Source organism: Passer domesticus, chromosome 18 (assembly GCF_036417665.1).
Source record: "Passer domesticus isolate bPasDom1 chromosome 18, bPasDom1.hap1, whole genome shotgun sequence".
NCBI lineage: Eukaryota > Metazoa > Chordata > Aves > Passeriformes > Passeridae > Passer > Passer domesticus.
The window spans coordinates 5410129-5436237 of record NC_087491.1 but is presented as its reverse complement, the minus strand read 5'-3'; the positions used below and the strand labels follow the sequence as shown (position 1 = coordinate 5436237).

The 26109-nt window shown below is 47.8% G+C and overlaps 1 protein-coding gene across 3 annotated transcripts in view; it reads right to left on the bottom strand.

Annotated features, from left to right (window-relative positions):
- Positions 1 to 26109, bottom strand: part of PAPPA (pappalysin 1) — a 179858-nt gene that overhangs the window by 6658 nt on the left and 147091 nt on the right. For all 3 annotated transcript variants that reach the window (XM_064393828.1, XM_064393829.1, XM_064393830.1), the window contains exons 18-21: positions 24182 to 24329; positions 21509 to 21618; positions 14927 to 14998; positions 10609 to 10707 (exon numbers count right to left, since the gene is read on the bottom strand). In XM_064393828.1, the coding sequence (XP_064249898.1) occupies positions 10609 to 10707; positions 14927 to 14998; positions 21509 to 21618; positions 24182 to 24329 (429 nt within the window). The remainder of the gene's footprint in view (positions 1 to 10608; positions 10708 to 14926; positions 14999 to 21508; positions 21619 to 24181; positions 24330 to 26109) is intronic.

The following is a 26109-nucleotide window of genomic DNA, read 5'->3' as shown; positions in this document are numbered from 1 at the left end:
GCACTTAACTATGAATGTTCTTGTGTTCAGTTCCGCAGGAGCAGAACCAAGCACTGTCTCACAGATCAATGCAGCTGGAGTCCAGCAGAGACTTCTTGGAGCACCTCTTGTGTTTGAGGTCAGGAGATGCAGCTAACAGGGACTGAGGCACAGCAGAGGAATGCAGTGGGAGACTGCTGCATTCACCATCTGTCATCTCTGTGTGACCCCTCTGGAGAAGCGTGGGAAGGAGCTGAAACAATAGCCTGCAATGCTTGCCCACTGCAAGTTGATTTGGGCCTCTTTCATCACAGTATTTACCTGCAGAAAAGGCAGTGGGACAAGTGTCTCACTTGCCCTGAAGTGAATTCCCAAGAATTTCTCCCATCTGCAGACTGAGCAAATGACCTCATTCCCCTCCTTTACACTCCTTCCAAGGCAGTGCCACAACCTGTTCCAATGTTCCCAGCGAGGGCTGCACACGCTCTCTCTGCTCCCCCTGGCTCTGCTGCCACACGTTCACTCTCCCTTTCACTCCAGGCTATGATGCCTGAGTCTGCCTGTTCCTTATGCATCACCCACAGCCCATCTAGGAATGTGGACCCAGCATTGTGCTGTCATCTCCAGCTAGACCTTCCACACGAGTCCCTGCCTATCCCTCTCCAGGATGCCTTTCTCCTGACGCACACAATTTGGGAAGGAGGGGTGTGGAGCTTTATTTCACAACTGGGTAGCCTAAGGCAGGGACATGCTGACAGAGACACTAAATAGCCAACGTTCATCACCAAATCAGGGCTTAGAGAGCCTCCTCCCCTTGCTTTTGATTCCATTCACAGAAGACCTGACCCTCCAGGTGGAATAGGGTGATGACTCTTCATCAAGCCATGGCCTCGGTGACTTATGAACTAGATAACCAGTGAATAATCTGAATCTACAATTGCACAAATATGGAGATTGCAAAGAGAAGAAAGAGTCCAAAAAGTTAGAAGCTAATGAATCCAAATAATTGGCAACTGAATAAGTTTGTAAACTGCAGAAAACAATAGGAGCTTAAGGGTCACTCGATCCAACAGAAGCCAGCCCAAGCAGGACTGTCTCATATCACAGTGTTATGAATATTCTTAGATAGGAAAACAGAGAAGTCTGTAAACAATGGGGTTTGGGGAGGAGGCTGAGTAGGGTTTGTTTTATGACTGAGTTAAAATACTGGAAAGGAAAAAAAAAAAGATACATGCAAAATAAAGACTGAGTTTTTTCTGTTCAGTGTAGAAGGAAACATTTTGGTTTAGATTATCTGCTACATTGCAGGTTTGACCTTTCCCTTCAAGACAAACAAATACAAAAGACTATTTCACAGCAAAAGTTATGTCTTGAAACAAAAACTTGTTTCACTTAGAAAATGCTCAAACAAAACATTTAAGTATGCCTGGAGTTTTCCGCTGTTTTCATTTTTTTTTTCCTGAATCATTCAGTTCAATCTGGATTTGGCAATGATTTTGACTTAAAAAATCCTCCCTGATGTACAATGAAGCTACTGGTTGGAGGCAAGACCTGGGAACCTGATTCTTTCATTTGTCTTGATCAAGCTTTTTCCTCTCCCTGGCCTGGATTCCCTGTGTTTGCCTGTAACAACCTGACAAAGGAGATTAAGTAGCCCCTTCATTCAGAGGAGAGACAGGGAAGATGGATCCACACTTTGCACTGAACACAGGTCAGCCACACACCCAATTCAGGCATTCCAGTAAAGTGTCTGAAATTAGCGGTGACAGCCTACTGCACTTTGTCTCTGCTGCTGTCCAGGCTTAAGCAGGATGTGCTGCAGGCACGGAGATCCCAAACATGCTCCCATTTCACCTGCGGGAACATCGGAGCCAGGAGAGAAAGCTCTCATGGCTCTGTCTCCAAACCACCAGCTCACATTCCCCTCACCGACTTTCTGCTGAAACAGCAGCCTTAGACACACAAACTGGCATGAGTTTGATGTTGCCTGAAGTGCAACATCCTTCATTCTCTCTCCTCCCACTTCTCCTCATGAATCCCTTGTTTTCCTCTTTGCTTTCTCACAGGCTGTGCTCAGCCCTGGAGCGACCTGAAAAGGTGCACGTACAAGAGTGGATTGCTGCTGCATTACAGCCAATTCCTGGGGAGATGGAGCAACCAGAGAAGAAATGTCTGGCTGTTCATTGTCTCCCAGTAGTGGTCATGGATAGAAGAGCAGAAGCTTTCTCTGAGGCAGAGCTGTGGCCCCCAGAGCAGACAGCTTTGTGACTCTGCAGCAGTTCCCAGCAGTGGGTAGCCTGATGGAGAAGGGTTTCTTCCTGATCAGATCAGTCTTATTCACTTTATGTCCCTTATGGAGGCTTTTTATGCAATTTGATTTTTACAGTGCTTTTGTCCAGATAGATGAATTGTTTTGTCTTATGGCAGTGAGCTCCAGAGATCAGTTTTCTATTATGTGAAAAGGCAGAGATTTCTATGGGTAATAAGCACAGTCACAGTCAAATTAGACATGACAAAATTCTCCAAAAACTTAGCAGTAATACAGGGTTTTCCACTTTAAACAACATTTACAACAAATACACATTTGAGTTCCCCAAGGACCTGATTTCCATAGGTATTTAGGGAATTTAACCCACACACAGAATCTGCTGGGACTGCCTGAAGTACCCAGCTCAGGGAAACTGTAAAAGCTTAGAAAGTCCTTAGAAGAAGGACTGTCTTTTGCCTTGGGCTCACACAGTGACAGCCTCTGGAGTACACAGACATGAAATAGAGCTGCTGGATGTGCTAGAAATAATAAATGCTGATCCTTTCACTGAATGATAGCCCATTTAGGTGTGGAGCCCAGATATACATACTCCAAGATTAACTACCTCTTTTCTTTTTAAATAGGTCTGTGAAAGCCCAGCTTATTACCAGAATACATGACCTGCATTGAAATTCCCAGATAGACCCGTTGTAGAGCCAGGAGTAAGGATCAGCTCCTCTTCCTTCCAAACACCAAACCCTGCATTTCATCTGTGTCCATCTCCCCATGTAGAAACCCCAGAAAATGTCTAGGAGAGTGAGAAGAAAAAGCTAAAAATTAAGTTTAGGGTCTGTCTTGGACATTTGATAAAGTAATGCAAGATATTGTATCCTCAGACCAGCTAAAGTAGATTGAAAAAGACGTAAGTGAAGAACACAGCTCCACACACCTACACACACAGCTCTTGGAGATGATCCAGCACAGTCATGGCACTGGATCAACAATGCTCCGGGGAATGTGAGTCACACCACAACCACACTGGACCACAGACTATCCATCATCAAGAGAAAAGAGACACAACCTCCATCATTCCTGTCACCTGGAGTGTGCAGGACATGACACGTCCTGCTCTGAACCTAGAGAAGCGAGGGCAGCAGGTGTGGGCTCACAGGATGGGCGGGAGGCTGGCACAGACAGCCAGGTGTAACTCACGGGGGATCCAAAACACCTCTGCCAACTCACCACCATTGCTGCACAGTGCATGACCTCAGACTTCCTTCTCCACCAAGGCATGGGAGCCCTGAGCATCCTCTGCCACACTGAGCGAAGAGACTTTGGATGAACTCAAACTGTCTCTTAGAAACAGGGCTAGATTTGTGCTAGATGCCATGCTCCCAACTGTGGGAACAAAGGAAACAATGCGACAGAGCAATGCAGAACTGGGATGCAGGTCACGGAACAAGAGAGAGGTCATTACTCCTTGCTACATGCACCTATCTGAAGAGGCTGGTGACATCCCAAGGCTGATGCCTGCTGAGAAAGGCCAGTCTGTAGGGAACTGGTGGGAATGTTGACAGGAGAAATCCCAGACAGGTAGAGGGAGGGATGTAAAACAGCTCTGCAAAGGCTGTAAGCTTGTCCCTCACAGAGTCTGGTATCAGGCTGACCTGGCTGTGCCTTCTGCCCGTGCCTGGGGTTGGCTCACAGCAGCACCCAGGCAGGCAGGATCGGGCCCAGGGAGGGGGAAACAGGGGAGGAGGGCTGCAAAGTGTTGGGAAACAGGCTGTTGTTAGATTTCAGCCCTGAAGTGTTTGCGAAATCTCCCAGACAGGCCTCACTGGGGCTGCGGAGGCCCTGCTGCAGGCAGAGCCTCGGCGGGCAGTGTGGCCTGGGAGATAAGTGTGGCAGCCTGTGCTGAGTGTCACAGCCCTGTGCCTCCCCAGAGCCTCCCAGCTCAAACACCAGGGACTATTCTGTTCCCTGACAAGGCCCTTGAGGGATAAAAAAGCATCTTGGAAGGGTCTTCCCAGTGGTTTTCAGCATTGAGGTCAACAGTTTGAGATAAGGGAGCAAGAGCGAGCCCCCTTTTAGCTCTGAGCACTGGTATGTGGGTTCACACCTAGGGCACTGCTCCAGAGGGCCTGGGAAGAAAAAGCTTGCAGGAAACCTCCTCTCCATGCAGCACATGCAGTTCTAAAACCTCAGTTTTCATTGACTACCCCACCATAAACTGAACTTTCCTCCAGCGAAACCAGCAACTGTGGTATATTGAGCCGTAGCTCAGCTGAACCCAACAGATGCTCTGCTTTCTCCTTCGTGTGCAAATTGGGAGCTGCCTCACCAGAACCAGTGGGAGCAGGATGGCCCAAAGCCAGCAGGGATTCCCGGGAAAGCCCAGCCCGCATGGATCCCGCATCCCCGCCTGCCCGCGGAGCAGAGCGAGGGAGCCCGCTTGCCAAACCACATGGAGCTCAGTTGCTCAGCAATCAGCTGTGCTTCCTACTCTCGTGCTACTGATTGTGCAAACATGAATGTAATTAGTCTAAATAATCACCAAAGATTTAATAGGAGCCAGACCACCCAGAGGCCAAATAGCTGGCGGTGGAGCAGGGAAGGTTTGTTCGCTGTTTTTTGTAACACTTGCTAATGAAGTGAGGTCGGATAGCAAAGTAAACACCCTCCACCAGCACATCCCCTGGGAGCGCCGTATGTTGTGGGAAGCCCCATGTCCCTTGAAGCCAAGAACAGTTCTCTCAGGATAGGCAACATGTGCTGCTACCATCACTGCTTTTAATTTATTGACGCCTGGAAAGCCTCCCTGAAGGATTATGAAACCAAGCTCTGAGCCCCAAAATAAGCTCCCATCCCAACCAACCCTGACTGGAAACGCTCCTCTCACATGGCAAGCAGCTACAGCCACTGAGCCTGTGACTGAGGGCTGATGGGGAAGTGAGTTCACCCACACTTTGGGGAGAACCCGCGTGCTTGGAGGGCTCAGCTGCTTCCAGAGGCATGAAGCAACACTCAGCATTGTATCCTGCCTTCCTCCCTGCTCACCCACCATTCATTCTATCTCCCTGGCTAATTATAGAGCTGGCAAACACACCCAGTTAGGAGCAGCATTGTGGCAGGAGCATGAGTTCTTCTGGATGAACAGGATTTCCTCAGCTGTGGTGGTCACTTAAGCCTCTAATGTTACCAAACTGCCTCAAAACCATGTTGTGGCAATGGAGAAAGATCTGAGATTGCCTAAGACAGGTCTGTGTTGCAGTCAGAGAGCTGGGAGAAGGTGCTTGTTTCTCCAAAATACCAAGAAGTGGTTATTTCTGTTGGCTTTAGGGGTAGGAGTGCAGACTCATTCCCCTCCCTTCCCAGGGAGACAGGGACAGCCTTTGGAAATCCCTGCTGGAGCCAGAGCAGCCCCTCAGTTCAAAGCTCCTTTCTTTAGGCCTTGAATTCTCGGCCATAAAGTCTCTGAAGAGGTTTTGATAACTGGCCTATCTTTTAGATAAGCAAAGCTTTGGATGAATCCCACACAGCCCTCTATCTACCACAAGTCCTCATTTGTTTTCCGCCAAGGCACTTGCTGGTTTTCCTCTCCAAGGTGTTGGACAGAAATGTCAAGAGGCTGAAGGGACAGGACACTTTTTCTCTTTTTTTACCAAGTGCTATGGGGCAGAACAGTTGAAGGAAAACCTGAGTGATAATTGAGTGAGGCAGGTTTTTCTCATGGGAGCTGTAGGTTTATCCCTTATACGACAAAAAGGAAAGGCAGAGAGGAAAGACAGATGAAAGTTCACCCTTAAAAAATGGTTGAAGTTGAGGGAATTTTAAAAAAGCAAATTCAGTGTCTTTAAATCTACAGGGACCAGACTGCAGGACCTTCAACGAGGCAAATCTGCAATCCCAGTCTGGAACAAAGTACGTAAGCAGAGCCTAAAGAAAGAATTTCTGATTTCTGTGAGGCCTTTCTAGACAGTCTGCTCTAGGGAAAACTTATAAAAGGGAAGGGGAAGAAAAGAAGTGGAGGAGACAGTTACTGGAGAGAAGATTTCCTGAAATGAATCAGAGGAAACAGCCAGAGCCTCTCCCAGCAATGCTGCACACCCCACAAGCTCCTCACCGGTGGCCAAGAGCCCAGAGACAGCCAGTTATGCCCAGGTTATTTATTTCCCTTACTCTGGCAGTGTCACGTATGTAATGTTTTAGAAAATAGTGTCTTCTTTTATCTGCAGCAGGATACAAAGCAAGAAGCAGCTTCCTAGAGCAGCCAGGCAGAAGGGAGCTGGCAACCTGTGCTGGGTCAGGAGGGGAGGAAGATTAAAAAGAGATGGGATTTTGCTTTGTCCTTCACGGAAGACTTTATCCCCTCCAGATACACAACAGAAGCTTTCCCTCCCTTGGAGGTTGGCCGGCAATGGCCTTCCTGTCTCTCAAAGCTGCTCCTGGGTCACAAACAGGGCAAACTGTGAGCAGCACGGCCCGTCCCCTGCCCCAGCAACAGATCTGCCATCAGCCCCCTGCTCCCCACACTGCCTGCCCATGTGCCTGCTTCCTTGGGTGGCACTCAGCCCTGTGCCAGCCCTGGCTTCTCGCCCACTGCAGGGCGACGCTCATCAATTAGCGCACAACAAATAATTAAGCTGATGAATGTCTCTTTTTTCCTGCTTTCTGACTGCACTTGCCTCGAATTTATGCCCAGATTATGACTGAATTTATTCGTTGGCACTTGCAGCATTCAAAAGAGGCCGTTAATGATTTCTTTTAAGCTCTCCAGCCTGATTGTGAACAGTGCAGGGCAAATACTCATTATTTCCTATCTAAGCACCAGTGCTGATTAGTTGGTGCTTGGTCAGATAAGTCACACTGCTCCATTCCCCACTCGCTGACGGAATCCACAAGGTCATTCCCTGCTAATGCTCAAATGCAAAGGGAAAACATAGGATAAGCATGGAAGTCCCTTGTGCATTTTCAGGGCAACAAAACAGGAGCGTGCAAAGTCTCACATTAAGTAAGAGGGCTTGGATTTAAAGTGAACTTGGCTCGAAGCATTTTGCTTTCAGGCAGCCTGTTCACAGCACTGTGTGCAGCCCAAAGTGTGTTTGGGAGGGTAGTGGGACTGCAGTGAAACTTAAGTCTTGACAGTTTGCGGACACTAATGATCTGAAGCCAGCTCTTACTCGGCTGTTAACTCCTGAATCTTCACATGGTGCAACGTTAATCTTCAGCCCTTTCCCAAAATAATGTGTGGAGTTGCTATGTTCTCTTAAATGTGAACCATGTGTCACCTCAGCAATGGCTGCTGCGGGGAAAAGATGATAAATCTAAAGCTTTTAAAATGTCCTGTGACATTTTGGGAGAAAAACAGGTGTTGCATAAATGTTGGACATTTATGGGCAAACTTGCAGGGGCTTTAAAAGACTGACACATCTGCCACATAGTATGTAACCCTGAAAGAAAAGGAGCAAAGCAGTCTCTTTCATGTGTCTCACTCCCTCTACAACCGTATGAAAATACATCCTCATCTGGTATTGGAATTAACAGAGCTGGACTCGCCCCTCCCATGTCTCCTCCAGGTTTTTGGCTTTTACACCCAATGTGTATTTTAAAACTGTGCCTTTTTAAGTAGGTGGCAAACTGTGCTGGAAGGATTTGGTATGCGGAGTATTTTTATTCAGCTCCTTTTTCTCTCACCTTTCATTGTTTTTCCCTTTGGAATATCTCCTGTAATGCTCCACTCATAAACCTCTTCAAAGGGAGGGCTGTATTTGAACAGCCTGGCCTGAAATCTGGTCTCAGTCAAAGGCCTCAGATGGGAAAATAACTGGGAGAGCCAAGCCCCACGGCCCCACGGCTGCTGCCGCAGGTGTCGGCAGCCGCTTTGCAGGAGCGAGGTTCTCCTGCTGCCTCCTTGACTCTGACCCCACAGCCCCCCTGGCTGGGTTATTATTCCCCCTTTTACCCTATAAATGTAATAAACTGGGACTTAGCATCTCGCTTTTAGTGTGGAAGATCCAAGGAGAAAATGGTTTTCCTCACTTTTCCCAGGCGTCTCATTCAGCTCCTGGGATGTTGTTGGTGTTTTGGGAGAGAGGAGGAGACTTTGGGAGCTGAAGGCATGCCAGGGATGTGATGGCCTCCATGGCTCAGCCCTCCACCTGTGTGATCTTGAGGATGGGGAATTCTAAACTGTCAGCTAGGGCAAGTCTAATTCCCCAGTCACAATGATCCAGCTCCCAGGGAAGTCTGTGAAAGCAGACTTATCTCCAAAAAGCTACAAAACCTCCCCTTCCATGGAGAAAATCCATCAGATGTGTGACCAGCTGCCTGTCTCTGACCATTTGCCCTTTGCATCAAGCAGTTTTAGCACAAAAAACAGCAACCCACTGGGCTACAAAGTACTTCCCCTCCTTGGGAGGTCACTTGGTTTCTGGGTGGCAGGGAAGCAGCAGATATTTTGAGCGTGAGTCGCCTGGCTGGTAAGTGTTCACAACTCTGTGCAGAACCCACTTGGTCTCAACTCCCTGCCCAGCAATAAATTCTGCTCCCAAACCTTAATCCTGTCCCTCCCCACTCCCCCTCAATTCAGCTCTCACATCCCCCTTGTTTCAGTTGTGCCCTCAGCTCCTGTCTTGATGGGGCTGGTTTGGGTTGGTCCCCTCCCAGGCACCTCGCTTTCGTTCTTCTGACACTGTTTGGGATTTTTCATCGCCTGCCCTCCAGCCTGCAGGCAGTGAGATAAAGTTTCCCAGGCAGGCTGTTTTGGGAGGAGAAGACCTACACCATGCTGAGCTACCGGGCACTTCCAGCTCTGCCCTCCCGGCTGGTGGGAGGTCAGCAAGCAAGCTGTGCTGCTCTTAGGCTGCTCCTCCCAAGGAGCTGGAAAATCAGCCAGAGATAGGAATCTCTTCTTGGAGACAGCAGATGAGCCACTGTCTGTCATCCTGCTCTTCTCTTCAGAGGTTGTTTTACCAGGGAGCCCCTTTTGGGGTCTCCATGCCCTACTCCACCCGTGGGGAACTGAGGAGCTGCCCTGTCTAGGCTTCCCTGCATGTGGCTCCCAGGACTTTTTTTTCAAAAGGAACACCACAACAGAGGGGAAAAGAGCACAGCTAGGAAAACAACCTCTTCCCCTGCCTTTTCCCCAGAGGAGAAATTAACTCCTTCCACTTGCCAGGGCATGCCCATCTCCCTTCCCCAGCGTTCCCAGATGGACCAGAGACAGCCCACAGTGCCGAACGAAGGAAAAGAAGTCTCCAGCCAAATCTAGAGAGAGGACCTCTTTCCTCAGCTGGATAACATGGATGGTATCATTTGTTCAGCCCAAGCTCCCTCAGGTTTTGTTATTTATTAATATGTATCAGATACTTAATGCAGCTGGATTTTTCATTCTGTTCTATCCACAAATCTGGAAGATAAGGTAAAATATTCACCTGGCAGAAACTAAAATTTGCTTTATTTTTGGGGAGGAATATAGTTCCAAATCCCTGCTGGTTAGAAACTTATAAAATGTCGTACTGCTCCAAGCCACAAGCTCTATCACCCCAGTCACTATCTCTAACAGTGCTCAGAAATTTGTGTTAAAGAAGCAGAAAAAGGGGAGATGTGTTTGGAGGGACTCTTCCCCAGGCCCAAACAGCCAAGGGTTCAAATATTTCTCAGCCAGAAACTGCATCCAGATCACAGTGTCTAATAGCCACGGAAGGAGCAAAGATCCACAAATAGGCCTGTTCTTTTTTTGACTGCAAATATATTTTTGTTCTTAATAATGCTCTGTGGCAACGCATCCTATTACTCAAACACACACTGTGCCAATAAGGATGTTCTTTCGTCTGTTTGGATCCTGCTTCAAGGAAATTACCACTTCACCCCCTCATTGCTGAGTGATAGAAACCAGTGGATTTTACTTTTCTAGGCATCATGCCTACTTTAAGTAATGATTTTATAGATCTGTGTCACTAGCTTGTCTCTTTTTGCAAGGCTCTGGTCTATGTGGTCTCTGTGCAAAAAAATATTTGACATCTCCACCCAGCCATGCTGCCCTGCTCCACATTCTTCTCTGTCCCACTCTGGGATGGGACAGTCAGCAGCAAGCCAGGCACATGTGGGTACATATGGATCAAAGAACAGATCCACAATGATGCTTTCCTTTTACTCTCTCCTATTTTCCCAATGACTTCTAACTTTTAGTTTCCCTTTGGAGCCTTGAGGATGGATGATAAATGAACCAGAAAGAACTCAGTGCCTATGGTGAGCTGATGCCTGGGCTGAAAATCCTTCTGAGACCTTGGACCTTCCTTTTTTGAGCAAAAATAATTTTTCCAGGCACAAAGCAGCACTCAACAAGGAATTTCCATGGGAAAAGGAAGGAGCATCCCTACCTTTTTGGTCTTGACTGTTGAGGCGCAGCAGTCCCCACCATCATAGTTGCAGAAGGCTCTGTTGTTGATGGAGTCACAGTAGTTGTCCCCCATGAAAGGCTGAAAAAGGAAAAAGCAGGAAAAGGCTGAGAGTGTGGACATGGATAAAATGAGCCCCTTCCTTATGGAGACAGGGTAAGAAAGTCGTGGCTGGAGAGGAGAAGGTTGTGTGGAGACCTCACAGCATCTTCCAGTGTCTGCAGGGGCTACAGGGGGACAGTTCATCAGGAACTGTGGTGACAGGACAAGGAGAAATGGCTTCACAGTGAAAGAATGGAAATTTAGGCTAGATGTCCAGAAGAAATCCTTCCCTGTGAGGGCAGTGAGACCCTGGCAGAGAATCTGTGGCTGCCCCTGGATCCCTGGCAGTGTCCAAGTCCAGGTTGAATGGGGCTTGGAGCATCCTGGGACAGTGGAAGGTGTCGGTTTAGAAGTGGATGACCTTAAGGCCCCTTCCAACCCAAACCATTTTATGATTCTATAATCCTGAAACCTGTAACAATATTTCAGAAGAAAACCACAAAAATTTGAAGGAGCCATAGAGTTTGTAACATACCAGCTGCCCTGAAAAGCAAGAGATAATTATTCCCCTTTCCCTTCAAAACAGACAGGAAAAAAAGGACAGTAGATGGAAGGGAAATGAGCCCTTGTTGCCTCTTCACATCCCACATAAGAGGATGCTTCAGGAATATTAATTTGACTAGGCCCACAGACAGCAGCCAGGCATCTAAAATTGTGGCACCTTTGATAATTTTAAGCTAACCTTCCTAAACTGTGTGGGATAAGAAGAAGGTTATGCATTGCAGCAAAATGGGCTTGCTTTTAATAGCTGAGCTTTTCACCAGAGTTCTCCTGACTCCGCAACACGTGTCAGCAACGAGGGCACAAAACAAATCACCAGGAGGAATGGAAGAGGTCTGAGCTCAGCCCAGGGACCATGTTCTCCTGTTCTCTGAAAAGCAGTGACTGTGTGGGACCTTGGCCATGGCACGTGATCTTCCCCCACTCCACAGCTCAGAGATGGGATAATGGCAATTATTCAGAGGGACATTGTGGAGAGCTGTTAAGTGAAATTCATAAATCACCTTGAAAAAGAAAATGTGGTCATTAGGCTGGGCAATGTGATCACTAGTCCATGTGCTGCACAGGGCATGAATAATAACCACTATTCTAAAGGAAAGGCCTGAAGTCTTTCATTGCACATTGGAGCCCTTTTGTTCTGCAAGTACAGAAGTCTTCCTTGGAAGTCTCAGCTGTACCTAACAGTAAAAAGGTCCGTACCATGTGTGAGAATCCCAGGCAGCAATGAAAGCTCAGAAAAATGGATGATCAGCAGAAAGCACAGTCATATGTCTGTAACTCTCCACTCAGAGGCTCATGAGGCCATTCCCATTTTATCTGCTCATTGAAAAATTCACTTATTTTGCACTGAGAAAAACACACCAGGGACTCTCCTGCAAGAAGACATCATTGCAGAGCAGGCAGGATGTCTTGGGGAGGTTTCCTGGGAGGATTTTGCATCAATTGCAGACCCAGAGTGATGGATACCTGAAGAAGCAGCCATGACAGCTTGCCGTGCTCTCTCCAGAGCTCGCCATGGCCACACTCATCAGAATTGAAATGAACTCAATGGAGCAGGGCAAATGCACACTTTTACTGCTGATGTGCTGCAAATTTAAATATTTCTATCAGGTAGAGGAAACCCAGGCAATGATGGCAATATCAGACCACAGCAGGACTACCAGGAGGGGACAGACTCACTTAGTGTCACTTGTTTAATTACGTGCAGATACTGCAAATGTTGGCAAGGAAATCAGAGTTACAGTGTGAGGCTCCTGTCCTTCTAAACTGTCTTAACTCCACCGATTTCCACAGATATTGATTTATTTATACAGGCAAAGGCTTTGACTTGAAAGCCCCCTTCCAATTTAATTAATATTCCAAGAGTTAAAAGGGAATGATTCATAAATACATGAAGAGATATTTTGAGGCCAAGCTGGTCATATTTAAAACTGTGAACTTTGCTCAACCTCACAGGAAATTCTGCAGGCTTCTCCATGTTTCTCTTGTGTTGCCTGGCTGTGCCTGCTTGATGGGAAATCTTGACTTTAAATTTCCATCCCTATGCCTGTACCCTACACCTATGAATGCTGGAAAATCCATAAAGAAACTCGTGGAAGAATTTGCTCTGGCACAGAGTAGGCAAGCCAGTCCTTTGGAGGAGAAGAATGGGACAAAAAGCATCTATTCTGATTTGGGACCAAAATCTTTGCTTGGGAGACCCTGGAAGCGTGGCTGTGGAGGGTGAGGTCTCTATTGCTCTTCATGCACGCCGTAGTGCTCTGATATTTTTGGAGGACGACACATGTAGTCCAGAGGGACTCGTTTGCTACTGAAACACCCAAGTTAGGTGCAGACAAGTACGCGGCTGACTCATAAACCTCTGTTCCTGCCACTAGGGAGCGACAAAAAATCACATTGCAGCAGCTGCAGGGGTTCCCACTGCGATCACCAAGAGCCAAATAATGCCCCACTTACAGCCTCCTGTTCGGGGAAGCCTCCCTAATGCCAAGGATGTTCATACATTAGGGTTGTATCAGCTTAATGGCCCAGCATTATTGACCTACTGGCTTATTAGTCTCTGTTTCCATAGTCATGGGAAGAAAAAAAAAGGGCATGGTGAAGATGGCATTTCTTCTGAAATCTTAATGCCAGGCTCTGGCTCATCCATGGATCCTGGAAGCATCATGCTCTGAAAATGATGCTAGAGGCCATTATCAATTGTCTGGGCAAAGCCTTCCCAGATGATGGATTAGGATGCAGTGACACTGCTGAATGAATGTTGAAAAAGAAGAAAGTTCCTGTTGATGCAGAGGGCTCTGGCAATTAGCAGTGATGGAAAGGAAGAAAATGCTGAGAAGCAGCATGTCAGTAATAATGGCTTCTGGTAAATTATTACATCATTGCAAAGTTTGTCTCAGTAACAACTATCCTTAAACAGCAGGAGGATGGATACCCAGTGGTGCATCAGCACCTGAATGGCATTTTTTAATGGTGGCTGGATGTGATTTCAGCTCTCTTTGGAGAATGGGGGCACCCAGCCAGCCTGCATGAATGCGATGCGTGAGACAGCTTATGACATTCAGAGCACTGACAGCAGAATGCTTTTCATTTAGGGAACAGCTAGACAGAAACTATTACATTGTTGGAGAGTTATTACCCTCTTGGGCCCAACATTTGTATGCGAAGGAAACCTGTCTTTCACTTCAAGACAAATCACATCCCACAGCAGTGTGGTCTGGAGCTTTGTGTCATATTCAGGAATTCAGTCTCATGTTCTGACACTTTGGGAAAATAACTTCAGAGTGCTTGGGTCACTGGGTGCTGAGAGCCTGGGCAGTGTGGTAGAAAGTCAGGACACGTGGAGGGAAGACACAGCTCTGCCACTGCCCATTGCCATCTGTGCCTCTGCTTGTGAGCCAGCTCATTGCCAAAATGGGCATGGAGCTTCCCAACCTTCCAGGGGTGCCACAAGGATTGACTTCTTGCTGTGGGTGAGACACACAGGGGCTGGCATGATGGAAACCACATAAGTGCCATGTCACAGACTGAGGTGCTCCAGCCCTGTTTAACCATCAGAAGCATCTTCAGTCTTCTCAGACATTTCAAAAATTGTTGCTGGCAGAAACAACATCCTTCAAAATAATTACTTTTTTCTCAAGTAACTTGCAAGACTCTAAAAGTCTATCACAGCTGAAATGTAATTGCATGTTTCTGGTTATTTTTTTCTGGTTTAGACAGAGGTGGCCAGTGGAGGGAGGTGTGATTTGTTCCATGTCCAGCTGTGCTGTCCACCCAGTGGTATCATCTCTGGCTTTCCTAAACTTTCTCTGCCCACACCAATGCACAAAGCTTAGCTGGCCTTAGAAAGAATTGTCCCTCAAATAAGTCAAGATCAAGGAAAAACAAGAGAAGGCTTTTGCAACTTCCCAGAAACTCCCAGATTCTGGGAAATTCTTTTGGTCAACCAATGTTTTTGAGCTGTTTGATCATTTAACTCCAATGAGAGTCACCAACCATCATCTCTGGGAAAACCACCAATTTCCCCACTGAGTGTCAGAACCAGTGCAGGCAATCAGTCTGTGTGATAGGGTGGTCAGGGCAAAATTCTGCTTGCCCCACTTGAAAACCAGAATTTACAGCCCACGTGCCTGCAGTGATTGTTTCTGTAAGATTTAGGAGAGCCACCATGGACCACCTGAGCTAAAGCCAAACTCACCTCACAGCCTTTAACACAATGAATCAGGGAAGGGTGAGGGTACCACTTGAGTCCTGCTGTGCAGACAACACTCTGGAGGGAAGAAATAAAAAAAAAAAAGCAACAGGTTAAGACAAAGAAATCAGTGTACAGAAAGCCAGTGTGCTGGCTCCTATGGCTCTCCAGTACTTAACCAATGAAGTTCAGTTCCTAACACCTCTTGTGTTCTCAGGACCTGGCTGTCCTCCAGGTATTTACAAGAAGTGTTGGACTTGACACTTGCAATAACAGAGCATTTGAGATTAAAATAATATTTGAGGTTCTCCTAAAATGTCATGCCCAATATTTCACTCATGGTGGGGGAACGTGGCAGGGAAAGGCAAAGGCACAGGTCCACTTTTGCTCTTGGGTAGGGGGGAGGCATTCTAGGAATTAATTTAGGGATTTCTTTGGTGTTGCCAAGAATTGCTTTATTTCACTGCCCATCATACCTTTGATTCTTGAAGATGGAAGCAGCTAAAGGTGGATTTTCAGATACTTTTTAGCACCATCTTAAATAAAAGCACCTCTCACCATACACCTTCAGAGTAACCCCTAGACAGGACAGCATCCTTGGCTACATTTTATGAGCTGTATAATAATTTCTTTTCCAACTTTGTCTATAGAAAAAAGTTGTACACTTGGTTTTGGGCAAAAATGATGACCAGCCTCCTAGATAATAACAGAGACAAGGACACCTAGATTTAAACAGTGGATGAAAACTTTGGCTGGTCAGTGGAGATGATGGTTTCACACCATGGGCGTCCTTAAGATAGGACTCCCATCCATCCAGCAGAACATCAGGCACGATGTTCCTTTGGGGCTGTTGCCCATAGATGAAACACTACAGTGTCCAGTTGAGCAAGATGAACACACAGGCACTCACCTAAAGTGTGGGGTTGGGGTTGGATGGAGGCCTGGGGAAGGAAGGGATTAACATTTGGGAAGACCCAACGCACAAGCCATCCCTTCCCCTGTTCATCTGAGGGCTAATTTATTCCATCTGCAGGGGAACCTCAGCTTGTTTTTACAGTTTGTGTCATTTGAGGCTTACCTGGCGTGTGCTAGAAAAAAGGACTTTTATACTATCTGACTCGGGCTGTTTATCTTTCCGATGCTCTTGGATTTTCCACTATTAGTCAAGCCCAGCTTGCCCCACCTGCCTCGCAACAGGGCCTGTCTGTGTGAGCAGAGAGGTGGCTGGGGAGGGGAGGATGTTGTTTATCCCCTGGGAAGGAGGGAGGGAGGCTGCAAGGTGCGGGGGCCCCGCGGTGTCACACATTCCCCCGGCGCGCTCTTGACAGACAGCTGGAGATTTCCAGGCTGTTGCCTGCCACAAATGGTGAGGGCTTTTCTCTCCCCCCCACCCCCTTCTGTTTATTGCACTTCAGAGAGGGAAGAAAGGAAACTTTTCTAGGTTTGAAAATAAACAAGGCAAATCAACAGAGTGGGAGCGGGGAGAGTAAAGGAAGCAGTTCAAGAGCATTTGAACCCAAGAATTAGAATGAAGTGGAAAAAACTCAGGGGTCTGTCTCCTGTATCCAAGGCCAGCAGACAATAAGTGGAAGAAGTGCACTTCCAAAGAGCACCTCACATTCCCCTGGTAAGAAGCATCAATATTTACAAAACCTCACACTCTGTGTGAGTGTGTGAGCACGCAGAGTGAACAAAAGAAACCAAATAGCCCTGAACCAGGCTCTTCAGAAAGGAGCTTTCCACATGAGAGCAATCCCTTTTAGAGGATGCACTGACTGTTTTCCTGACCCTTCAAGCATCAAAACACCAGCACCTCCCTTAAAGGAATGGCTGGGAGGTGAAGTCTCTGCTGAGACAATTCTCTCTGAGTGCTCACTCAAGGTCATCCTCAATCCCAAACACAGCCATGGGCTGAGCATCCTCCAGGGAATGGGAATGAGCCCATGCTCTCCACAGCACAGGAATGCCAGGAGCCAGGTGAATCACTGGGTTACTTGGACATTTCCATTCCTCTGGAGCGGAACTTGCCAACAGCTTCATACCAGTTACTTTGTCTTTCCCTTGGATCATCCTTTGCTAGCAGAGACCACTAGGGCTGAATTCAATCCTGCTAACATTCCTGGAGCTGGAAGTAGAGGGAAGAACCCTAGGCCATAGTCCTGACTCCTTTAACTGGTTTTTCAAGCTCTCAATTCCACCCAGCCTGTTTGCACCCTCAGGCTGCTGCTGTGCTGTGTGCAGTGCACTGGGACAGAGGATGTGAGCAGACGGAGAGACTGGGCTAGAAAACCAAGAAATTGGGAATTATTTGGATTGCTGGGCATTGTTTGTGCCTCCTGCAGTTCCAACAGGCATACAGGTGCCACAGGGTGGTGCTTGGGGCACCTGAAATAAACAAATGTATAGAAAGCAATGAAGGATGGGTGAGGGTGGTACATGAGGATGATCTGATGGAGTCGGTGTGCACAGACAGGTAAATGAGTGCTCAGAATGTCAGCAAAGGATGGCATGGTGCATGGAAGCACCACATCCACCACATGCCAGGTGGTGCCTGGGAAATAAAACCCATCTGGCCACTCCCTGGGAGCCCTGTCCCTTCCCCGTGCTGCCCTGTGCTCCAGACCCCCATGGTGACATCTGCTGCCCTGCTGGCCCCAGCTCCCCTGTGCACCAGCTCCTGCAGCACAGCTGTGCAGCCAGGTGGGTTCACTCGGGTCCTGTCCCCACCCAGGAACGCCACCCTGCCACATCTGTGGAGGGTGGCTGGGACTCCATCTGCTGTGAAGGGAGAGGGAGCCGGGCTGTGCTCCCACAATAGGTGACAAAGAGCCAAGGAAGCAAATCAAGCTGTCATTTTCTTCTTGTGAAGGAAGACCCAGTGCCTCCGGTGCCGGCGCTTCCCTCCCGTGCTGGGGCTAACACAATGATGTCAACCCTTTGCAGGCTGCAGAGGGGATCAGGTTTCCCCCAGAGAGGCCAGTGGAGAGCTTTCCTCCACCTTAGATGGGTCAAGTGTCCCTGCTGGGCTGGAGCCCAGGGACAGGCATCTCCTGCTCTCAGCTAACTCGCTCCTCAGGCACTAAAGGAACAGGACAATTAACCGTGGGCTTTAGGAGTGAGGGGATCAGCCAGGAAAGGGGACTTGGGGGCTGCCTCCTCCTGTAGCTACAGATGGAATGGGATCTCCTGCCTTCCCAGGAGTGGAGCTGCTGCACCACAGTAGGTCACATCACTGCTCCGTGACTCAGTTTCCCTGCTGCAAAATGAGCCCAAAGCTCTCCAAAACCAGAAAACAAAACAAAACAAAAACAAAAACAAACAAACAATACCACAAACAAACAAACAAAACCCCAAAACAAACAGAAAAAAACTGAGAGGGGAAGGAAGGAGGAAAAGTGCAAAGATTTAGTGATTATGGGAGTATTTAAGGAGCATTCCCACTAATGAGTTCTGGACATTTTTAATCCCAGGGCTTGCAGTCTGCATGGGAAGAGGGGCCATGGTCACGGTCAGCCCAGCAGAGCTGGGACATGCAGACCCTTTGAAGGCTCTCCCAGGCATGCACATGCCTGCACACTATTTAGCCTATCCCTACTCAGCACTAAGGCAAGAACCCAAGTTCAGACAACCTAAGAAATGAGGTGTCTGCTCTGTTTCTCTGCAGTCAATGGGAAAGAGCTGTCAAGCTGTCTCTCGGAGATATTTCCCTTTTTTCTCCCCACTGCCTGTACAGTCAGCCTTGGCAGCTCTACCCATCGGTGTCTTCAGCAGCTCTGTGTGCCACACAGAGTGAAGGGAAAATTGTGGGGACAGCACTGGCTGCTCTGAATACATCCCACTGCAGAACAGAGGCACAGAAAATTTCAGGTGATTTTTTTTTTCTTGCTGAAAATACTGATTTGGAAGACACTGCCAGCTTATACTGATTTCAGCAAACTGTTTCAGACCCAATAAAGCAATTCAACCTAAACCAATTCTGAAAGATACAGAAATATTTAGACATTTTGTGAAATGAAATATCTGTTGTTGTTTATTGTTTAAGAGGACATTTAATTTCTAAGTCTTTGCTGTGTTTTTGTTTTTTCTCTAATTTTCACTAAACAAAAAGTTTACAAAATCTCCTTGGAAATGAAATGCTACGTTATGTTCAAACCAACATGTTATTTCTTCCAATTTTTTGGTTCACCAAAAATCACAATAACAAAAGAGTCCCTTTGATTAGGAATTTTTTTTTAAATTTAAGGGAACTTTGAGTGAACCGAAAAATCAAGTGATTTGTACAGCTCTGCTCTAAACAACCCTCAGAGAAGGGATAGTTCCTTCTTTCCATTTTGCTTCCATAACAGATGTTGCTTGAGCTGCTACAGACAAATTATTTATTTTTCCTTGTCAGCTCTCCCTGTGTTTTCTCTGTCCCCATCCTCTCAAAGGTAAGCACCACAGATCAGTCCTGCCTTTATCGTCTTCCCATCCTGCCCTCATTTGTACTTTACTTGTGCCTGAAATTAAAGCAACAAAAAGTGTTTCCTTTGCGTCATTCAAGGACTCTGAGATGCACAAAGACTGGCCGTGTAAATGCAACCAGCTGCTCCCTGTGCTCATATGGCACAACAGCAAAGCTGTCACTGGCCATAAACAGAGACATGGGTTATTAATGATATATAACACATTGCCATGGGGACCTTCCCCCAAGGCATCCCAGTCCCATCTCTCCAGGATGTCCCCACTCCCACGAGGCAGAGTTTCTCCTGGTATCTCCCTAAGAGGTGACTCTCCCTGTGGGTGACATCCTGTTATCTGCAGAGTTGGATAAGATGGATGTTTTACAGCTACCAATTTTTTTAATTAAGGATTTTTTTAATCCCTTCTGGCATGTATTCCCTCCCAACAAAAGTTCTCCAGCCCAAATCTCACCCTCTAGTTACAAAGCATTTGTGGAGTGGAACTTGTATCTGCTCAGGGCCTAAACTCTTGCAAGATCTTCACCATCAGGGGGAAAAAACCAGCTTATTTACCGCTGTGCTCTTGGAAACCATGATTTCTCCTCCATCCCTCACTCCCCTTGTCTCCCCCTTTACTACTCTATGTTTTCCCTGCTGCCTAATGAGCCCTCCAGAGACCTGCAGGTATAAAACTCGTTACAGCTCCCTCCACGTACCCGCATCAATAAGTGAAGGAGTGCAGAGAGAACAGGAGGGAAGCTGTCACTTTATTTCCCCATGAATTACAAACCACTTTAAAGTCTGGCACTCAGGAAAGGGCCAGTGAGAAATTGCCCCTCATACAGAGATAGGGGTTTTCTTTATGTTTCATGCCAGAAACTTGGCAAAGCCCTGGCTTAAGGCAGTCATAGAACCTCAGTGTCTGGAGCGAATGGGAAGCTGGGAAGGACATTATGAGCTTGTCATATTCTCTGGACTTAGGTTTCCCACTCCTTTCCCAGATTTATTCTCTTGCTCTGCGTGAAACAGTGAAGTTCAAAGTGGTGGAGAGTTCTGGAGCCACTTGCTACCCACAGCCAAGGCCAGATTTCAAAAATCCCAAACTCTAGGCGTACACTTAGGCATGTAGAGAAGCAAATAGACTGTCAAAGCTGCTCAAGACATGCTGGGGCTGTGTTGGCTGCTTGTTCTCCTTCTTAATGGAGTTCAGGTGTGTAAAACAGACTCCTGCAAAGCCAGGACCAAGTATGTAAAAGCCAGAGGTGTTTGCTCAAGCACCATCAGTAACTTGCAACCTAATGACACCTGATGTGCCATGGTCTTCCACCATGTGCTCAAATGTGTCCAGTTTGATTTCCACACCTGCAGAAATGCCATAAAGCTACAAACACCTGGTTTGTTTGTAGGAACAAGAGGGTTTCCAGGAAGACTTAGGTGAGTGTGCCTCTCACTGACACCCAAGTGTGGGCATGACACCCAGCAGCTGTTTGCTGCCAGCAGGGCTGAGTGTGTGTGTGCAAGGCACTGCACATGGTGTGCACATCCCCACCAGGGCACGCTGCCACTGGTGTGTGCTGGAGGACGCTCAGGACGGGGAGTGTGAGCAGCTAATGCTGGCTCTGCGTTTGCAGCAGGCAGGAGGGAGAAGTGGTGACCTCTGGAAGGGGCTGTGCTGAGCAGGCAGCTCTCGCATGCGGGCGGAGGGGCGGGGGGAGCACTCAGCCATCTCCGCGGGGTCGGGAAATGAAAAACCCTCTGTATCAGCTTCTTTTGTCATCCAGAAGTAGCACAGAAAAATCCAGCCCTGCCACCCAAAGAATGCAAAATACAGAAGAGGAGGAAGAAAATAAAGCCTGCCCAGTGCCCTTTCTCTAGCTGTCCATCACATCTTCCTGTGGCATGGATTCCATTTCCAGATCAAACCCCACTGATGTGAGGCCTCTACCTTGAACTGACTTTCACTTGGTAAACACAGAGAGAAAACCACTTGGAGAGAAAGCCACTATGTTACTGGAACAGACACAAGAAAAATCAGGAATTCTTTCCTAAAGTTGCAAATTCCCCATTTTGCGCAGGTAACACTGATCACTCTCTGCTCATAAACATGCAACAAAGGATGTGGTTCGTGCAGTCGCCAGGCACTGACCTTCACTCTCTGAGGGTTCATCCAGTGCTGAATGTCTTGCACGGTCTCGTTCACGCGCAGGAGGATGGGCTCGTGACTGTGATCCAGACAGGAGGTGGTACACTCCGTGCCTGTTCAAAACACAAAGGGGATAAAGCTAAAGCATAAAGCAGGCAGCTTCTGACCCTTCCAGCATCCTTCCAGCTGAAGGACAGGATTACAGCTCATTTTTCCTAAACTGCAATTAGCAGTCAACCATAACTATCACATATCTCCTAGCCACACGTGAAGTGCTGAGTACAACCCTGTACTGAGCAGGAGAGCGTGGGGGTGGCAGGTATTCCAGGGCCTTTTTGAACAAGCTGCAAATCTAAGTGTTTCTCTGGCTATTAACTCCAAGAAGGGGGTCAGGTTTTGCACTTTCAGATCATCAAGACAATGTGAAGGTTTTTCCATTTCAACTGCTCTTTCAAGCAGTGGGGCTGATTAGGGAGAGGCTGTTGAACTCATCTCACCTGTGACATGGCAGAAACCTATTGTTTGATCTGTCAGATTTGCAAACATCCAATAATAATCTTCCAAAGGGTGACCAAACCTAATGATATCGGAGATCAGCTATCACCCAAGTCCCACAGTCAATAAGAAGTACGCAGAAAGGTAATGATGGCTTTGTTCACACATAAACCTGCTTTTTCTCTGATTAACTGTCATGCCCAGTGGGAATCCTGTCCTTTCTTTATTAAAACATGCTGTGATACTCTGCAGCAATATCCCAGAGCCCTGTGGTGACACAACCATAAGCCCTTGTGTGTTGGACCATTACCATTTCCCCCCTGGAAAATCACTCTTGAATGGCACAGCTGCTGCAAACATGTCATTAGGATTTCTGCACTCCAATCAGCGCTGGGGGAGGAATTAATCTCTGCACTGGTTTGGAGAACTGAACCTTTGGCTCAACACACGCCTCAGCCTGGAAGGGCAGATTAGGTGTCTGAGGAATTACTGAAGGTGTGTGGGATTCATAGTGACCACGACTGGTTGCTATTATTTTTCCCACCTGCTTCTGCCTTCTCACATTCTCCACTTGGAGGAGTCAGTGGGAGCAGCCAGACCTAGGCTGGAAAGATGGGGAGTGCTTGAGGTTTGTTTTGCTTTCCCAGGACACCTGGAAGTGGCTTCAAAGACCTTCTGGATGAGGCCGATTGACACCACCCCCAGAGTGAATGACTGGCTCCTCTCCATGAGCGTGGTGGACACTTTTTCAAAAGGACATTGATCAGGCTTTCAAAAATGCAAAGAAGAGAGGAAAACCCCAACATCTGATCCCAACAGTTGGTGCTGGGTGACCAAAGTGTGTGGTATGTCTCCATCTGCTGAGAATGAAACCCAGTGACCACTGTGCCCTCTTTGAGCTCTAAATCCCACTCCAGAGAGAGCCACACTCTTGTGGGGGGTCTGCCCCATGCATCCCTCACCTCCATGATGCTGTGTGGTCCCATCCTGGGGTCAGGCCCACCACTCCCTGGGATTGGCACCTGCTGACAGTCACTGCGACAGGAGCCAGAGCTGGCAGGCACCCAGCACTCAGAAGCTCCCCTCCAAACCAGCAACTGGGGTTTCTCTCCTTGCAAAAAAACTGTCTGGCTCTGGAGGTAACCTCCTCTCAAGGGTAAAACGCCTCTCCACATTAAGAGTCGCCGCAGCCTCCTCGCCGCTCGCTCCGCCGTGCTCCACCACGCTCGTGGAGAGGAGCGGGTCGGAATTGTTTTGATATATGATCTGTAATTGGCATCATTACAGAGCGGTGATCTCATCCAGGTCGTGTTCTCCTCCCCGGGGAGGGAACACAAGGAGGCTCGTAGTCCTCCGCATGGCTGCGATATAATGAGGGAGCCGCGCAAGGAGGAAATTTCTCCAAGTTCAAAGGGACAGGCAGAGGCAGGAGGGGGATGGCAGGGGCTGGGAGGGGGGCTGCAGGAAGGGGCCTCACAAACCTGTGTGGGCTGCAGGCAGTGCAGCTCCTGTTGCAGCCCTTACAGCAGGGAGACCCCCGAAATGGGGGCTGAAAGTACAATATAGCGTGTACAGCACAAAGTGTCTGTCCCTCCCTGTGTCTGGTGACACGAAGCCAAGATGAGCACAGGGGTCATCACACCATGCACAGGGAACAGGTACCCCAGAAAGGATGAAAACAGACCCTTTAAAACAGCTCTTAAACAACTCTCATAGCAAAGGGAATGCTTAGCTGGTCTCATACTGTTTCTGGGGAGACCTGAATTATCCTAGCGTTGCATTCTCCTGTCAACTCCCTGCCTTTCAGCTTCTGGAGCACGGTTTTGTGCATGTGGCTGAAGGAGTGGGGCATTATGAAAGTGTAAGAGCAAAAGCAGGTACAATCCCTCCCTGTATTTTGCAGCCTGGATGTGTCTCTGGCACAGCCTGGCATGCTGCTGCCCCTGAAAACCAGCTGGCCAAGAAGGCGCATCATGAAACTGGAAGCTCTGCAAGGAGCCTGCAGTCAGAGCATGTTACATGATGCCTGACCTCTCAGAGCTTCATGTTTTCTAAGAGCATTTCCCTGAAAAGTCTCCCATAGCAGGTTCTCACTTGGACAAACAGGTTACTTGAAGGACTCCTTCCTCCCTCCCTGCCATTCCCATCCTCTTCCTGCTCTCCTGCTGCCTGCTCACCCACCTATGCCGTAGCCGCCGGCGCACTGCAGCTTCAGGTGGCTGTTGAGCTGGGTGGGCAGAGCACACTGTCCCTGCATCTCTCTGCACAGGTGGAAGGACCCGCTCCAGGTGCCATCCTTCCGGCAGTGGATCACATTGCTCCCACGGCCCTGGGAATGAGGGAAGGAGATAATGAGGATTAACAAAAAAATAGCAAGGAGACACTGAGAGGTGAGAAGTGAGCAGAGCTGAGCTAGGAGCGAAGTTCTGTTGGAGCTGGAAAAGCCCCTGGTTGGGACTGCCAGTTCTAGGAGGGGCAAGAAGGAGTTTTCTTCCAAAGAATAAAGAAAAGGAAACCTACAGTGTTGACACACACACACACAGAGAAATAAACACATCTCTTCTCTGCAATTCAAGGTCTTCATAAGCCCCTTGCAGGGTCTACACCTTAGAACTGCCCCACTCCTGTTGCAATAAAGGTGCTTTCATCCCATTTTCCTTCCTCCTTGTTACAGAGAGGTCGGTGTTGAATGCAGACAGTCTTTTTCCTCTTTGCATTTTCTAACCTGTTACATCATCTCTCTTGGAGAAGAAAGAATCCCCAATGGCCATCTGAAGGAGGAAGGGAGAGTGGGACATGGGCTTAGCAGGGCAGAACGTGCTCTTTAGAGCTTGGCTGCCTTGAGTGACAGCAGGCGAAGGGGCTGAGACAGATGCACAGAGGCAGGTGGGAAGGACGAAAAATCCTCTGGTGTGGGAATGGGCAAGGAATAGAATATGACATTTCTCTTATAGAAGAGATTCTTCGTATGATAGTGAAGAATGAATACCAAAGTCCGAGGGGAAATATCATGCCCTTTAAAGACAACAAAGGAGTGCACAGGCAATCTTTTGTCAGATCTATCCACACAGCATTGAGGATTTCTGTGCAAACAAGTTATTCTGTGGGATCTGAGAGCCCAACTGCCATGGGGCAATGTGGGACATTCAACAGGAGCTTGTCTGGTGTTGTTGGGCTCCAAAACTCCTGTGGGGGCCTTACTGGGTGGGAGAATCATGCAGGATCTCTGCTTCTCCTCTCCCAATTTTCATGCCAGACACGTTGCCTGCAATCTACCCACCCTGCTCTTGGACACTATGCTGGATATATTTGGGGATTCTTTAATGTGCTGTCCATGCTGGGATCCCTGTGGAGGAGCTCTGCCCCACAACTCACACCCATTGTTGCACAGGGACCTGCACAAGCCCCTGGTACTGGCATGGAAAAGGGCTCAGCCTTCAGTGATATTCTCGTCCTTAATATCCTAATGCTTCCCTTTTTTTGTTCAGCTTTGTTAATGAACATAGTGTTTAGCGAGATGCAAAGTGGTATTAGCAGCAGACTCCGGTGTGGGACTTGCTTCCCCTTCTCTAGACATCTGGCCATTGCCAGAAGTAATAAGGAAATCATATGAAAGGAATAATGGAGCAGATGGACTCAGGGTGAGATCCTGCTTGGTGATTCTCACCTAAGGGCCAGTTTGGCAGAGATTGATTAATTTAGATCTGACTGTTGATATGATTTGTGTACAATATGCAGAAATGGAAGACCCTTGCTCTGGTGCCAGGGGAGGTACCTGCTTAAATGACCATTACATTCCTGGTGATTAAGAGATGCTGTATGTGCAGCCAAGTAATGGTCTTCCAGCATGGTGACAAAGCCAGGAATAAATTGCTAAATTATAATTGAGCACAATTTGCTGTTTTAGCAAGTGTGGTGCACTTCCCTTGCAATTTCCATGCCAGGGTTCAAATGTGATTCTCAAAGATGAGCCATGAAACCTGATTTATGTTCCTGGAGCTGGCTGTGCTTGAGGGTACCCTTGCATAGTTTCAGCAACATACTCAGAGATCCCAGGATATCTATTGCTATAGTAACATACTGTCCATCATTCCCTGACCTGCAAAATC